The sequence below is a fragment of the Peromyscus californicus genome, unplaced genomic scaffold (genome assembly GCF_007827085.1).
Source record: "Peromyscus californicus insignis strain IS unplaced genomic scaffold, ASM782708v3 Scaffold_22__1_contigs__length_63687245, whole genome shotgun sequence".
NCBI lineage: Eukaryota > Metazoa > Chordata > Mammalia > Rodentia > Cricetidae > Peromyscus > Peromyscus californicus.
Window position 1 is genome coordinate 15,333,025 of NW_026294525.1, and position 14,992 is coordinate 15,348,016.

General features: G+C 44.5%; 2 protein-coding genes across 3 annotated transcripts in view; one reads left to right on the forward strand and one right to left on the reverse strand.

The window, feature by feature from the left end:
* Rmnd1 (required for meiotic nuclear division 1 homolog) overlaps window positions 1-6,495 on the forward strand; it is a 33,085-nt gene extending 26,590 nt beyond the window's left edge. For both annotated transcript variants that reach the window (XM_052750958.1, XM_052750959.1), the window contains exons 11-12: window positions 3,140-3,256; window positions 3,595-6,495. In XM_052750958.1, coding sequence (XP_052606918.1) covers window positions 3,140-3,256; window positions 3,595-3,627 — 150 coding nt within the window. In that variant the 3' untranslated portion in view covers window positions 3,628-6,495. The remainder of the gene's footprint in view (window positions 1-3,139; window positions 3,257-3,594) is intronic.
* Armt1 (acidic residue methyltransferase 1) overlaps window positions 1-14,992 on the reverse strand; it is a 62,464-nt gene that overhangs the window by 45,782 nt on the left and 1,690 nt on the right. The window lies entirely within an intron of this gene.

The window sequence follows — 14,992 nt, forward strand, 5'->3', positions numbered from 1 at the left end:
AAGGCTGTTGGACTGAGGTCTCAGTTCCTCGCCACAGAGGCTTCTGTGAGAGTATCTACTACCACACACATGGTAAGAGTCCTAGAGTCAAAAAACAGGAGGTAGTATCTTACAGCCTAATTACAGTCCTAGGTAACTGTCTTTTCTGCACTGCTCTGTTTAAAATAAGTCAGATGCCCACCCATACTCCAAGAGAGGAGGTAACGACAGTGAGCAGCAGGTCAAAAACATCTTAGAAGTCACCTGTCAGAATGGCTTTGAGAAAAGTTTGTTTTAGAAGCCAGCTTTGCAAACAGTGACCTACATCATCCTCACACCACAAGTTAATGATTCAGCACCTACATGGTACCACATACCTGTCAGTAATTTCCAGACACTCAATAGGTTCACATCCATATGCATAAAATAAATAAACCTAAAAAAGTAAATTCTAGAAAGACAAATACCCTACGGGGTGAAGACAAACTACTTCAGATGCTGAAGATACAGGTTAGTTGGTGAAGAACTTTCTGGTATGCATGGATGAACCCTGAGTTCTATGTCCATCATCTATACACTGGGAGTGGTGGTGCTTGCCTGTAATCCCAGCATTTATGGAGAGAGGGAATCAGGAATTCAAGGTCATCCTTGGCTACAGAGTGAGTTGGAAGCCAGCCTGGGCTACGTGAAACCCTGTCTCAGAAGAGTACAACACTGATTATCTTAAGACTAGGGGAGTGTGGTGGTTGGCAGGTGGGGGTAACACACTTGAAAGTGAACTGTGGTAGTAGAAATGTAGTTACATAGATGTTAAAATCTGATGCTTAGAATGGGTGTTATGTAAATTGTCTTCATTGATTTGTAAATAAGCCTCGTATTTTTTGGGTGCAGCTGTATTTATTGTGAGAAATTTTTAAATATTCCAATTTCCCTCTTTTGAGGTCTCTCTCCATGTGCAGATTTTGAGTGTAATCGTTACGATGAGATGTGATGACTGTCACCAAGATATAGGCTTCTTTCCCTCGTGGAACCAGAATGTTTCCGCTCAAGCTTAATGAACTTGATTAGGAAATAGTCATGAGCTCAGGGCTGTCTGCACCACAAGCACTAGCCACATTTCCCTTCATGTGTCTCCCCGGCGACCCAGGCCCTCCACACTGACATTCTGAGGCATCCCCTAAGCCAACTGCTATTCCCCACTAGTGTGTAAACTCCATGACATCTGCTACTGTATTTGTAGATAAACAGGCAACTCGATTTCAAAAGGAGACAAATTATATTCTCCTGATTTTGAAACTGCTTTGGCCTGTGCCAAGTGCTTGGGTTAATCCAGCTTTGAACCAAGAAAATGTATTTTAATCAGGAGACTTATCTTTGAAAGGATCTAAGTAGCTCTGGCTGACCTTGAACTCAAGACATCTCAGGTACTGAGATTCAATGGTAATTCACCACCATTCTCTGCAAGAAAGTTCCTTAAGATTTGTTTTTTATGTAAGTCTGTGTGAGGTTTCTACAATATGTGTGCAGGTCCCCAGAGTCCAGAAGAGGGTATCAGAACCCCTAGAACTGGAGTTACAGGCAGTTGTGAGCTGCCCAACATGAATACCAGGGAAGGCCTAGGTTGTCCTTTGCAGGAGCAGTAAACACTTACTGCTGAGACCTCTCTGGTCCCCAGGAGACTAACTCTGCACAGATTATTTTGGATTTTTGTTTTGTGAGCAACTGTTGGGGGAGAACGTGTTCTCTGTACTGTGCTCACAGCTGAAGTGGAGGTCTGTCAGCAGCTGGAAGAGAAGCAAGCTTAAAGATGAACACATTAGAGGCCAAGACTAAGCAGTCAGTAGACAGAACCAACAGCGTGCCCTAGATATTTCTAGTGAGAAACTACAAGGTGGGCCTATCATCCGGGAAGTTGTATGCGCTGTCCCTCACTAATAAAGCAGTTGAATGCTGTGTAGCAGGACCCTGCGTATGACATACGATGTTTCAGTCCTCACAGCTCATCCTGGCCAAACCTGCACCAACTATGTCCCCCAACTTTACAGCTTTCAGAGGAATGTAAAGTACTAAATAGGTGTGTACCTACCTAGTACTCACATCCAGCTTTTAAAATCAGAATTTGTGTGACACCCATCCACTCCCCACGCCAACCAGTTTGTCCAAAGCGGCATAGCCCAGAGCCTCTGCCAGTTCTGCTAGTGGTGGTGCCGCCTAGTGGTAAGTTTCAGGTTACACGCACTACGCATTTCAGTAGAAAGGTACCTTTGCTCACTTCAGCTCACATACTAAAACTCCAACCTTGGGGATTAGCATGGCCCCTGTGCCAAGTAGTCCATGCCCCGTGCTTAGTAAAGTTTCCAGTTCCCTAACAAACTGCTAGGAAACCCTATTTTCAAACTTCCATCAGGGGTTGGAGAGATGGCTCAGCAGTTAAGAGCACTCACACTGGCTGCTCTTACAGAGTACCCGGGTTCAATTCCCAGCACCCAACATGCCAGCTCACAAATGTCTGTGACTCCAGTTCCAGGGAATCCAACACCTTCACACAGGCATACATGCAGGCGAAACACCAATGCACAAAAATAAAAAAATCTTTTCTTTAAAAAAGGTTTAAAAGTTCCATCAGTCTTACAAATATTAGTATGCCAAAAAGAAAAAATGGAACTGCAATACAAAGGGACCAGGGACTATAATTTGGCAGTGTTTGCCTATCAAGCATGAATCCCTAAGTTCGGTGCCCAGCACTGCAGAAAGAGGTGGCGATTCGTAGACCACCAGGACTCTGGGAGGTGGGAGGAAGACTGCAGGCCACACTAGGTTATGAAATAGCTAAGGGCTAAAGAGATGGCTTTGGTGGTTTGAGTGCTTTCTGAATTAGTACCAGAGTTAAGGTCCCACCACCCATGTAGCTCACAAATGCTTGACATGAGCCCGAGTGGTTCTTAATCCTTCTGGCCCCCCGCAGGCACCTGCACACATGTGTTCAGAAACACACACAATAAGCAAAAGTGCGCTGCCATTTTGTAGATGGAGTCACTAAACACAGCTTGCTAATGGCTAGTTGTCTTTGAGGACTAAGCAGCAAGAATTTGATAAACTATGTATATCTAAATTTGTATTCTTTAAATATAAATGCATGACACTGAGATTTTTCTTGCAGGTCATGAATGAAAAACTTCAACACTGCATGGAACTAACAGACCTAATGCGGAATCACCTGAATGAGAAGAGGGCACTCCGCCTGGAGTGGATGATCGTCATCCTCATCACCATCGAGGTCAGCAGCTGGGTTCTAGTCCAGAGACACAGTCTCAAATGACTAGTTAGGATGCACTGACTAAAAACAGCATTCTCTAGTTTAGCTGTAACCTTACCATGCACAGCCTAGTATCAGATCACCTGCCACTTGAGAAAGGCAGTGCTTCTCCCAGGGACACTTCTCATCACAGCAGTCTTGGAAGTCACCTTAGCTGCTGTGGTGGTGAATTCTGTCAACTTGACTCCAGGTAGAACCACCAGGGATTTGTGAGACTCAGAAAAACCCTTCCTTTCTTAGGAAATGAAATTCAGGTGTTTCAGCACGAAATTAGTAACTACCTTCTTTATTCTCCTAAGGTAATGTTTGAGCTGGGAAGAGTGTTTTTCTGATCTTGTGAAAATGAGAAGAATATTACTGGAAGAGATAATTCAAGTTCTGCAACTGAAAAAAAATCAGCATTCACTTCTGGTGAATTCTTAGGCAATAGGTATTTAAACCTTTAAATCAACAGTCAGTGGGCATGGGACACACACCTGTAATCCCAGCACTCTGAAAGCTGAAGCAGGAAGATGCGTTCCAGCCTAGCCTTGCACTGCACAGGAAACCCAGCTGAGAGGGGAGCCGACTGTGGTGTCGCACACCAATCTCAGCACTTGGAAAGCAGAGGCAGAGGACTGTCCAAAGTTTGAAGCCAACTGTAACACAGCAGGACTCTGTCTCAAAATAAAACAATGTCATAATGACCTTTTGCAGCTCTTAAGTATATTGTTGCCCAAATAAAAATTATGAATATGATGTTTGGGTCAACATACTGAAAGTTCAAAAGGAAACTGTTTCATCAGTTTTAGTGGCCTAATTTGACTGTTCATAGGCACACTGCATCTCAATAATCAACCCTTTGTCCTGTAACATCAAGAAAGCCAATCTTCCTACAGATACACTTTATTATGTGCATGACTCAATGCACTAACCACACCACAAACACATAAAATTAAAAAAAAAAACTTGGAAGATACTTTACCTTCATGGCCTTTTCAGGCATAGCTGCCCTCCCCCTTTCTAGTCTACCAAGATCACACTTTTCACACATGTGTGTTCACCCAGTATTACTTTGCACTACAATGGAATGTTCATTTGTTCCTTGGTTAACTGTGTACCCAGACAACACAAGTTCACTGGTACCTTGCTGATAGTGTCTGCTACCACTGCTGAGTACCTGGCCTTTCTGTTGGGCACACTGCAAAGATGTAGGAGCTGTGTCCCAGCTGAGATCCGTCTGTACCCAATGGTACTCAAAAGTTTTCCAAGGAGCAGGTAGCATGGAGAGTTCATAAACTAGCTGTCACGAGCCTGCCATGACTTCACAAACAGTAGCATCTCTCAGCCACGCCGGTTGGTCTGCTTCTTAAACCACACGAAAGACAATTAAACTGGTGAGTATAGCCTTTTTGAGCCAAGGTCATTAAGATTACCTCTGTTAAGAGATGCCATGTCTGGGCTGGAGAGATGACTCAGAGGTTGAGAGCACTGACTGCTCTTCCAGAGGAACTGAGTTCAATTCCCAGCAATCACATGGTGGCTCACAACCATCTATCATGAAATCTGATGCCCTCTTCTGGCATGCAGAACGTTGTATACATACATAATAAATAAATACATCTTTTAAAAAAAAAAAAGAGAGATGCCATGTCTAAAAATGTTAACAAATTTGACAAGTGCAATTAATTACCTAAACAGGAAATTGTAACAATTTCAATACACTAGTAAAACTATGTTGCCGGATAGCTCTGACAAAATTTAACATTTATAAATGTTGCACAAAACAAAAACAGATTCTTCACAAATATTTATTGGATAAAGTTTTAGGGGGAAAATGCAATACAAAAGCAGTAGCCAAAGAAAGGAATAATGCAGATTTGAATAGTTTTCCTGTATTTCAATGGATCATGGTGGACACTTATTGAGGTATTACATTCCATTGTCATGTCTTGTCCCAATGTTGCACTTGGCAACCACACAGCACTGTATACCTATGCCAATGGTCACTCTTCATCCAGTTCAGCAGCATTACAAATTCTTATATATTACTCTCAACTCCAAGATACCATGGAGCAGCTAAGAGCCGCCCCTGCTCTGCAAAGCTTACTGGCATTGAAGGCAGGAGGAAACCACTGTCATCTGCTTTAGGGACAGGTACTCAAAGTTGACTGGACAGCCTTAGATGTCACCATTTGAATTTTAAAACAACTTGGAACAGGAGAGATTTAAATGTTGCTAGAGTTTTCCTGCCTGACCCACAGTCAGGACAAATCTCTCTCACCCGCCAGTTCCACAGCCACTCAGACCCGACCAAGTAAACACAGAGACTTACATTGGTTACAAACTGTATGGCCGTGGCAGACTTCTTGTTAACTGTTCTTACAGCTTAAATTAATCCATTTCTATTAATCTATACCTTGCCACGTGACTTGTGGCTTACCGGTACTTTACATCTTCCTTGTCCTGATGGCGGCTGGCAGTGTCTCCTCACTCAGCCTTCCACTTCCCAGCTCTATTCTCCTTGTCCCGCCTATACTTCCTGCCTGGCCACGGGCCAATCAGTGATTTATTTATTGACCAATCAGCAACACATTTGACATACAGACCATCCCACAGTATTTAAAACTTTTAACTTTGCTTCCATACAAGAGACTTGGGATTTGCTTATACAGTAACCATGTTTTTAATATTGGGCTGGCTGGTGTTTATCAACTAAAGGCTTCTAGAGGACACAAACTAAGAAAAACTAGCCAAGTGCTTCCATTCAGATCTACCACTCCTGCCCTAGGGCTGATCTTGAACTAAAGCCATGTGTGCTGGTTCTGGTCACCCAGAGCTTTACTTCTAGGCACCACAGGTCAATCAGGCACCTGGCGGCTCCTGTTTAAGCTTGTTAGAATCCTCTAACAATCCCTTTGGGACCCTCTTTGCATAGCATGACCCACCATCCTGGGTCTTCCTGAAAGTGAACGTTTCCCAGAGCAGCCACTTTCTGACCGAGAGTGTGCAAGTCTGGCAAGAATTGACCGACCCATCTTCAGACCTCCTCTTAGGCATCTGATGCTGGGTGGAAAGCTACCTTTCATCTCACAGCTGTGTTGCAGTGCTATGAAGCCACAACTGTGCTGCCTCTTCTGCCATCAGGGGCTGTTGTCACAAAAACATCAGCCAGAGGAAGTTTCATCTCAATTTACTGTGGTGCTCAAAACCACCCCCCCCCCCAAAAAAAAGCTACAAGTGGAAAATATGAATGAAATGCATTTATCTCACCTGCCAAACACCAGAGTTCCCAACAGTGCCAGTTAGCCGATGTTACCACCAACTGGGAGCTGCAGCTCACTCAGGAGAATAAGACTAGAGCGCATCTGCATCCTCAAGGAGACTTGAAAGTCAAAACACTGATTGTGGGGCTGAGGATAAGGCAGTGCAGAGTGCTTGCTTAGTACAAGCAACAGCACCACATCAAACAGCCCTGTACTAATGCCTGGAATCTCTGCACTTAGATGGAGGCAGATGCTCAAGTCATTCTGTCTACTTCATAAGTTGAAGACTCTTAGAAAACAAGACAAGGCCGGGCGGTGGTGGCGCACGCCTTTAATCCCAGCACTCAGGAGGCAGAGCCAGGCGGATCTCTGTGAGTTCGAGGCCAGCCTGAGCTACCAAGTGAGTTCCAGGAAAGGCGCAAAGCTACACAGAGAAACCCTGTCTCGAAAAACCAAAAAAAAAAAAAAAAAAAAAAAAAAAAAAAAAAAAAAGAAAAGAAAAGAAAACAAGACAAACTACTAATTTGAAAACACGTGGCAATTTTCCTTATAAATTTCACCATTTAAAACCCTTGAGTCAGCCAGGCAGTGGTGGTGAATGCCTTTAATCCTAGCACTCGGGAAGCAGAGCCAGGTGGATCTCTGTGAGTTCGAGGTCAGCCTGGTCTACAGTGAGTTCCAGGACAGGTGCCAAAGCTACACGGAGAAACCCTGTCTCGAGAAAAAAAAAAAAAAAGAAAACCCTGAGTCATTGCCAGGCTTAGTCACACACACACCTTAAATCCTTGCACTCTGGAGGCAGAGGCAGCTGGATCTGTTTGAGGCCCTACACACAATGAGTTCCAGGACAGCCAAAGCTACATAGTGAGACCCCGTCTTGAAAAAATAAAAAACAAAATCCTCAGTCACATGGGACTTGAATAACTAGAATAGTACTTTAGTGGGGCATGGTGGTCCACACCTATAATCCCAACACTTGGGAAGTGGGAGTAGTTCAAGATTATCCTAGGCTACAAAGTAAACTCTAGGCCAGCCTGGGCTATCAGACCCTGTCTCAAAGGGGAATGGGGGACCCACAGGGGCCTAAAGAGATGCCTCAGAACTTAAGAGCACTTGCTGCAAGTTCCCAGCACCTGCAAATCAGCTCAGAACCATCCACAACTCCAGTTCCAGGGCATCCCAAGGCTGATCTGGGGCACCAGGCACACTTGTGGTACACATATATACATGCATGCAAGACTCTCATACACATACAGTTTAAATCTATAGGATTGGAAAACTAGCCCAGCAGTTAAAAGCACTTGTTGCTCATGCACAGGACCCAACTTCAGATCCAAACACCCAGTGCTCTTCTGACCCTGAAGGGCACCATGCACACATGGTGCACATACATACACGCACACCAAACATTCATGCACATAAATAAACCTGTTTGGTTGGCACCTCCAGCTCCCTCCTGTTTGATACTGAAAGCCCCAGTCCTGTGTCTCTCCAAACCATGACCTCTCATAGAATCTCTGAACAAAGGGAAGGGATCAAAAAGCCCAGTTCCGAATTCTTGGCAGGTATTGGTAGCTTCTCCCCTGAAGTTGCTAGCAGCCCAAGTCCCACCCAAGCAGTCCGGCTTTTGACCATACTTGGGCACAAACTCAGCTTGTGGTGGACACGTCATCACCCCTGGCCTACAAGCAATATAACCTCCCTGCTTTAGTACAGGCTCGTGATTTCTCCTGCCTCCATCTGTGGAGCTGGAGAAGTCACCTGGAAGTTGCTTTGCTCAAATAAACCTGTTCTTTTAATGGGGGGGGGGGGGGGTTCAAGACAGGTTTTCTCTGTGTAGCTTTGGAGCCTGTCCTGGATCTCACTCTGTAGACCAGGGTGGCCTCAAACTCACAGAGATGCCTCTGCCTCCTGAGTGCTGGAATTAAAGGTGTGTACCACCACCACCCAGCTTCTTTTTTTACTTTTTCAATTAGGCTTGATCTGACTTATTGTGTCAGAAAATCTATTATTGTGATCCAGAAAACCTATTATCTTGGTGCCAAAACCCTGGAGGAGTGGTTAGGGTCCTCTGTCCACGTGTGGGGCCACTCTTCTCCCTTTATCTTCCTCTTGGCCAGCAGCGATGGACTTTCATCTCTGGGTTAAGTCTCTGGGTTCAGAAAGAAAATTAAAAACAAAAAAAAACAATTTTGAACTATTCAGTGTGTGGCAGTTTTTGGGTTTTTTTTAAGGTTTATTATGCAGTGTTCTGCCTGCATGTATCCCTACAGGCCAGAAGAGGGCACCAGATCTCATTTTAGAGGGTTGTGAGCCACCACTGGGAATTTTAACTCAGGACCTCTGGAAGGGCAGCCAGCGCTCTTAACCTCTGAGCCATCTCTCCAGGCCTACATAAAGGTTTTATAAGCATTTAGTCCCAACACTTGAAAAGTGAAGCAGAGCTAACAGAAGCTCAATGAAGTGGGAGAGATGGATCCAGGGTTAACATTTGCTACTCTTTTGAGAGGACCCAGATTCGGTTCCTAGCACCCACAAGGCAGCTCACAAAAGTCTCTAGCTCCAGTTCCAGGGAATATGATAACCTCTTCTGGCCTCTGGGCACAAGTACACTCTGGGCGTACATACATACAAGGAAACATTTATTACACACAATAAAAATAAATCTGTTTTAAAGTTAAAGCCACAGAGGGTATATAAGTCTAAGTTTGAGACTAGCCTAAGGTACCTGAGACCACCCACCTCTCCCCCCCAAATTCAGTTCTAACTTGGATCTGTGTCTCACTTTAGCCAAATTAAAGCACGCACTCAAATGGCTACAATTTTTATGGTTCTATTTACATAAAATGCTGGAAAATTAAAAACTGCAGTACAGCCAACAGATGGGAGTTCTAGGGTTAGGGGTGGGAAGAGGGTAAACCTGTAACAGAGAAAACCAATGGAGACTTGATGTGATAGACCTGTCCTGAATCCTTGGCAGTTATACATATAGTGTTGAAATTAAGAGGACTGCACATGGACAGAAAATCAACTTTATTGCATGTATAATTTGAAGTTATTTATATAGAAGTCATCCATTTCAGAAGTGTATTAATGAACACCATCACTTACTGAGATTCTATGCTACATGAGAACCCTCTACATTGCACTAACTTATTTTACACAACCCTAATAAAAATGAAGGTTAAGAGATTATACAATGTGTTAGATGTAATACAACTCCAGACCAGATCCTTCCGGTGTCCCTGTGTCCGTGTACTTGAAGCCAGAGGTTGGGAGCTGTCACCACCATTCTAGTGTGTGTGGGGGGGGGGGGGGGGTGCACGCATGCGCATGCCACCTAACAGCATCCGTGTAGAGGAGGTCAGAGACAACTTAGTGGGGCCAGTTATCTTTTCCCACCTTTGCATGGGCTCCAGGAGCTCAGCTCAGCAGGCACCTTTCCGTTCTGAGCCATCTGACCAACCCTTCACCTTATTTTTGAGACCGCCGCTTTGTTTAGGCTGGCGTGGCTGGCCAGTGACACATCAGCTTACAACTCTGAGGTGGTGCTGGGGCTCCACAAGTCCTCATGCTTGCACAGCACTTTACCCACGAGTCACCGCCCAGCCCCAAAGCCTATCTTCTTAACCACGATGCACAATACTGGCTCCACTGTTCATAGACATCAGCCACAGCTCCTCCCACAAGAGCTCCTTTGTTCCATTCCCAACTAACACAGATAACACAAACACAGGTAAGCCAAACACGACGTCACAGCAGCACCATCCAAGAGGAATTCTGCTGCGGCAGAAATGCTCTCTGCTATCTGTGCTAGCACCTGTACCAGGTGTGACTTAGCTACTAGACTGGACCACACAGATCTAGAGAAATAGACATCCTAGAAGAACGAGTTAATTTATGATGGCAACTTACCACCAATCAAAGAAAACAATTCAAGGTAGATGTCACCCAACTAAAACTACTTTTTGAACATTTCCTCTCCAAAACTCCAGAGTCAGTTTCTACACCACCTTCATCTGTAGAGTGGAAGCAAATGTATATTACATTATCTCATTGTGTCCCTCCCCACTGTACCTTTAAGAGCAGGGCTAACCAATTCATTCATTCATTCATTCATACACACACACACACACACACACACACACACACACACACACACCTACCCCTGTACCTAGATGCTTTCTACAACAATCACTTTTTCATCCAGTGCTAGTGAGAAAAATCATCTCAAGCCCCTTAGCCTTAACCCTTCAACTACAAATCCACTGCACAAAGTGAGCAGATAAGCACCAGCAGCTCACAATTACTCAAGCTTACAGTGGGGTAAAGGTTAAAAATATACAGGTAGGGGTGGATGGAGACCTGTCTCCATTGGTAGGTGGCATGTTTGTCTAGCACAGAGGAAGCCCTGGGTTAGCTCTCCAGCACACTATAAACTGGAGTGGGGGTGGTGCACAACCTGTAACCCAGGCACCTGGGAGATGGAAGCAGGGTCAGCAGTTTCAAAGTTCAAGGTTATCTCTGGCAACCAATGCCTGCTCAGACCACCTGAACCATATCACAATGGTCTAGTATGTGGGAACAGGAACCACAAAGGTTGCAAGGTTAAGACAGTTCATAACAGCAATCCCAATACTCCAGAACAAGGATAAGACCATACAGGAAGTCCCAGGCCAGCCTAGGCTACCAAGTGAGACCATCTCATTAGGGGGGAAAAAGGTTAAGCAAAATGTTTTAAGAAAAAAGCTTGTCATTCTCCACCTGTAATAGTACAAGTATAAAATAACCTATGTTGTCCTATCTGTTATTTACACTAGTCTAAGATTTCCAATGGGCATGGTGGTCCACTCCTTTAATCTCAGCACATGGGAGGCAGAGACAGCCAGAGTTACATGATGAGACGTTGTCTCAAAAAAAGTTTCCATGAAAAAAAAAATTTAAAAAAAAAAAAAAAAAAAAGCTGGGCGGTGGTGGCGCACGCCTTTAACCCCAGCACTCAGGAGGCAGAGGCAGGCGGATCTCTGTGAGTTCGAGGCCAGCCTGGTCTACAAAGTGAGTTCCATTAAAGGCGCAAAACTACACAGAGAAACACTGTCTCAAAAAAACCTAAATAAATAAATAAATAAATAGTTTCCATGAAAATTTCACAGCACGTAAAGCTGGGATGGTAACCTAAATCATGTAATGTAATTCCAGCTACCTGAGACTGGGGCAGTACATGCCAAGCTGAAGGCCAACCTGAGCAATTTAGCAAGACCCCATCTCAAAATGAAAAGTAAAAGGACTAGGGACTTAGTTCAGCAGCACGGCGCGCACACAGCACTACAGTCAATCCCCAGTACCAATCAATAATTTCACAACATAAAATACTGTAGCTTTCTTCACACTTCATCGCTCTCTTTTGGACTGAAGGCACCTGCACATGAGGGCACACCCACACACACATACTGTGATGGTGTTCCCCACAGCCTCATGTAATTCAATAGTTGGTCACACTGGTGGTGCTGTTGGGGAAAGTCTGGAATCCTTCAAGATAGATCATGCTAGACGGACCATGGGGGCAGACTTTGAGTTTGCAGCCTCCTTCCCCTTCAGCTTGTTTCCCTGCTTCTATGTGAGGCTGAGATGTGACCTCAGCCTCCTGTTCTCCTCCTGCAGCCACGCCTCTCCTCACATCACGGACTCTACCTCTGGAACCATACAGCAAAATAAACTTCCTAAGTGGGTTCTGGTCATGGGATCGTAGCACAGCAACAGGAAAGTAACTAACAAATACATAATTAAAAATAAAGCCTTCTTTAATAGCTACAGGGACAGGAGGGATGGCTCAGTGGTACAAGTTCCTAGCACCCAATCCAATGCCTTCTTCTGGCCTACAGAAGCACGGGACATCCACGGAGTGCACACAAACTCAGGCAAACACACACATACACATAAATAACTAAAAAAAGGACTATGCAGAAGTCCTTTAAAAATACACACACACACACACACACAGCTAAACATATCAGAGGCCTGCAAACTGGAAGACTAGACAACAGAGCTACATAGTAACTTCTTTAAAAAAGATTCAAAAGCAATTACCAATTTTCTCATCAGCAAACAAATTATTCACGATAAAGGTCAGGGAAAATATTAGTTTTCAAAGACTGAATCAGGCCTTAGGCCAGATAATTCCTTAACTTCTCTGAGCCTCCTTTCACAGTTAAGGCTGAGCAGAGAAGAGTAGATGCCCTTAGAGGAGGAAAAAAGAAACTGACTTAGTCAATTACTTACAGATGGACTTTAGCGAGGTTTCTGATTCCATCCTAACTCCTCTAGGAACTGGAAAACCGCTCAACTAAGCCAGCTATCAACTGGCCACTGAGGAGGAGGAGGAGGAGGACTTACTTCCCTCCCTGTCATCAGACTAGACGACCTGTGCTGCTGGCACTGCCACTAGAAGGCAGTACAAGTGCCGGTGCATGGCTGCTCCTTCACTGTGGTGGATCGCTTGCTCTGGGGAAGCCACCCATGTCAGCCAATAAAGAACTGGGGTCTGCGACCAACACTACTGGCCGGCAGTGAACCACCCTGGAAGCTACAGTAACTTGACTGAAATCCCTGAAAGACCCTGACACAGAGCCTCTCAGCCCCACCACTCCCTGACACCTGTGACCCACAAAAACTATGTGACACACATATACATGCCGTACGGTCTTAATGGTGGGCTGGTTATAGCAGAAGACAAAACCAGTGTTTCCTATACTGTGAGCCCAACTTTGTTTGGGATTAGGAAATAAACGTAAAACAGTCCAATCAATCTTACAGGTACATACACCTTTAATTCTGGCACTGGGAAAATAAAGTCTGGAGAATTCAAAATTCCAGGGAACATGGCATGGGCACATGAGAGCCTTCTTAAAAAGTAACAAAAAGGGGGGGAAGCTGGCTCAGGTTAAGAGTGCAGGCTGCTCTTGCAAAGGACAACTCAGATCCCAGCACCCACAGCAAGTGGCTAAGTACTACCTAACTTCAGCTCCAGGGATTTGACCCCTCAGACTTCAGTGAGCACATACAAGCAACCCACACTCAATTTAAAATGTGGCTCAGCAGGTCAGGGTCTGCTGTGCAAGCCTAAAGACCTGAGTTTGATCCCCAGAACCCACGTAAATGTGGAGGGACCCAAAGTATTCCTCTGATTTCCACTCACCGGCTACAACACACACCCACATTCCTATGCACACGGTATTTTAAAAGGCATTCATTAGCATCAGTTAGTGAATTCTCACAGAGCTGCATGTCCTTGACCACAGCAGCTCACTGAAGGAAGCACAGGGAATTCACCTCTAGGGACTGTGGCCTAAGTAACAACCAGTCATGAAAACTCTTATGATACAGCCAATGAAATAAATACAACAGTCTTCAAAATAAATTGGGTTTTCATCTGCTTTGTTTATGGGGTTTGTTGGGCTTTTGTTTTAAGATTGGGTAACCCTGACTGGTCTCAAACTCACAGCAATCCTGCTGCCTCAACCTCCGGATAGCAGAGATTACAGGGATGTGCCACAGTTAGCTAAAATACATCTTTTCTTACTTATCCGTTAAGCTTATTATTTAACAGAGGGTATGAGGCAGGCATGCTGGCAAATGCCTTATAATCTTAGCACTCAGGAGGCGGAGGCAGAGGTAGATGGATCTGTGAGTTCAAGCCCAGCCTGGTCTACATAATGAGTTCTCCGCCATTCAGGACTACAGTAAGACCCTGTCTCAGAACACCAGAGGACATGGTATCCCACATACACACTCGGAAGTCCAATATGTAAAAGCATGCCATTGTCCTAATTTAAGAAGTTACTCAACAGGACATCCTTCATAATACATAGTGAAAGACAGCATTGGATTCTGATCACATTTATGACCAAGCTCTTCCTGTTAACATTCTCACTAATGTTTAAAGGAAATTCCACCTTCAACCTGAGCACACACAGCTCACAACTTTCACTGAAACTATGGGGGTTAAAGGATAAGTTCAGAACTATTTGTCCACTGTCAATGTCACATTGGAACTATCCTCTTCAAAACATACAAATAAATGCCTACTTTTATGACTGTACCTCAGAACACAAACCAAATCTCTCATCAATACAAAACTTCACAGGATATTTACTCATTTTTTTTGGATGAATCCACTCAGATTGTCAGCACTGCTTTCTTTGAATTCCCAATTTGCTAGATTTATTTTCAAAGTCCCAAAACAAATCAGTAATAAAATTGACTACTTATTCAACGTGGAGCAGCTGTGGTTCTTCTGTGAATCAGAGGTGTGACAGGTGCCCTTAGCACTGTCCTGAGCTACACTAGCCCTTCTCTGCAAGGGCTGCCGTTTCTCCCAGCCTCTCCATACAAAGGCGGCATCCACTAGACAAGCTGGGAGAAAGCAGAGCCCACACAGCCTCTAAAGCTACCT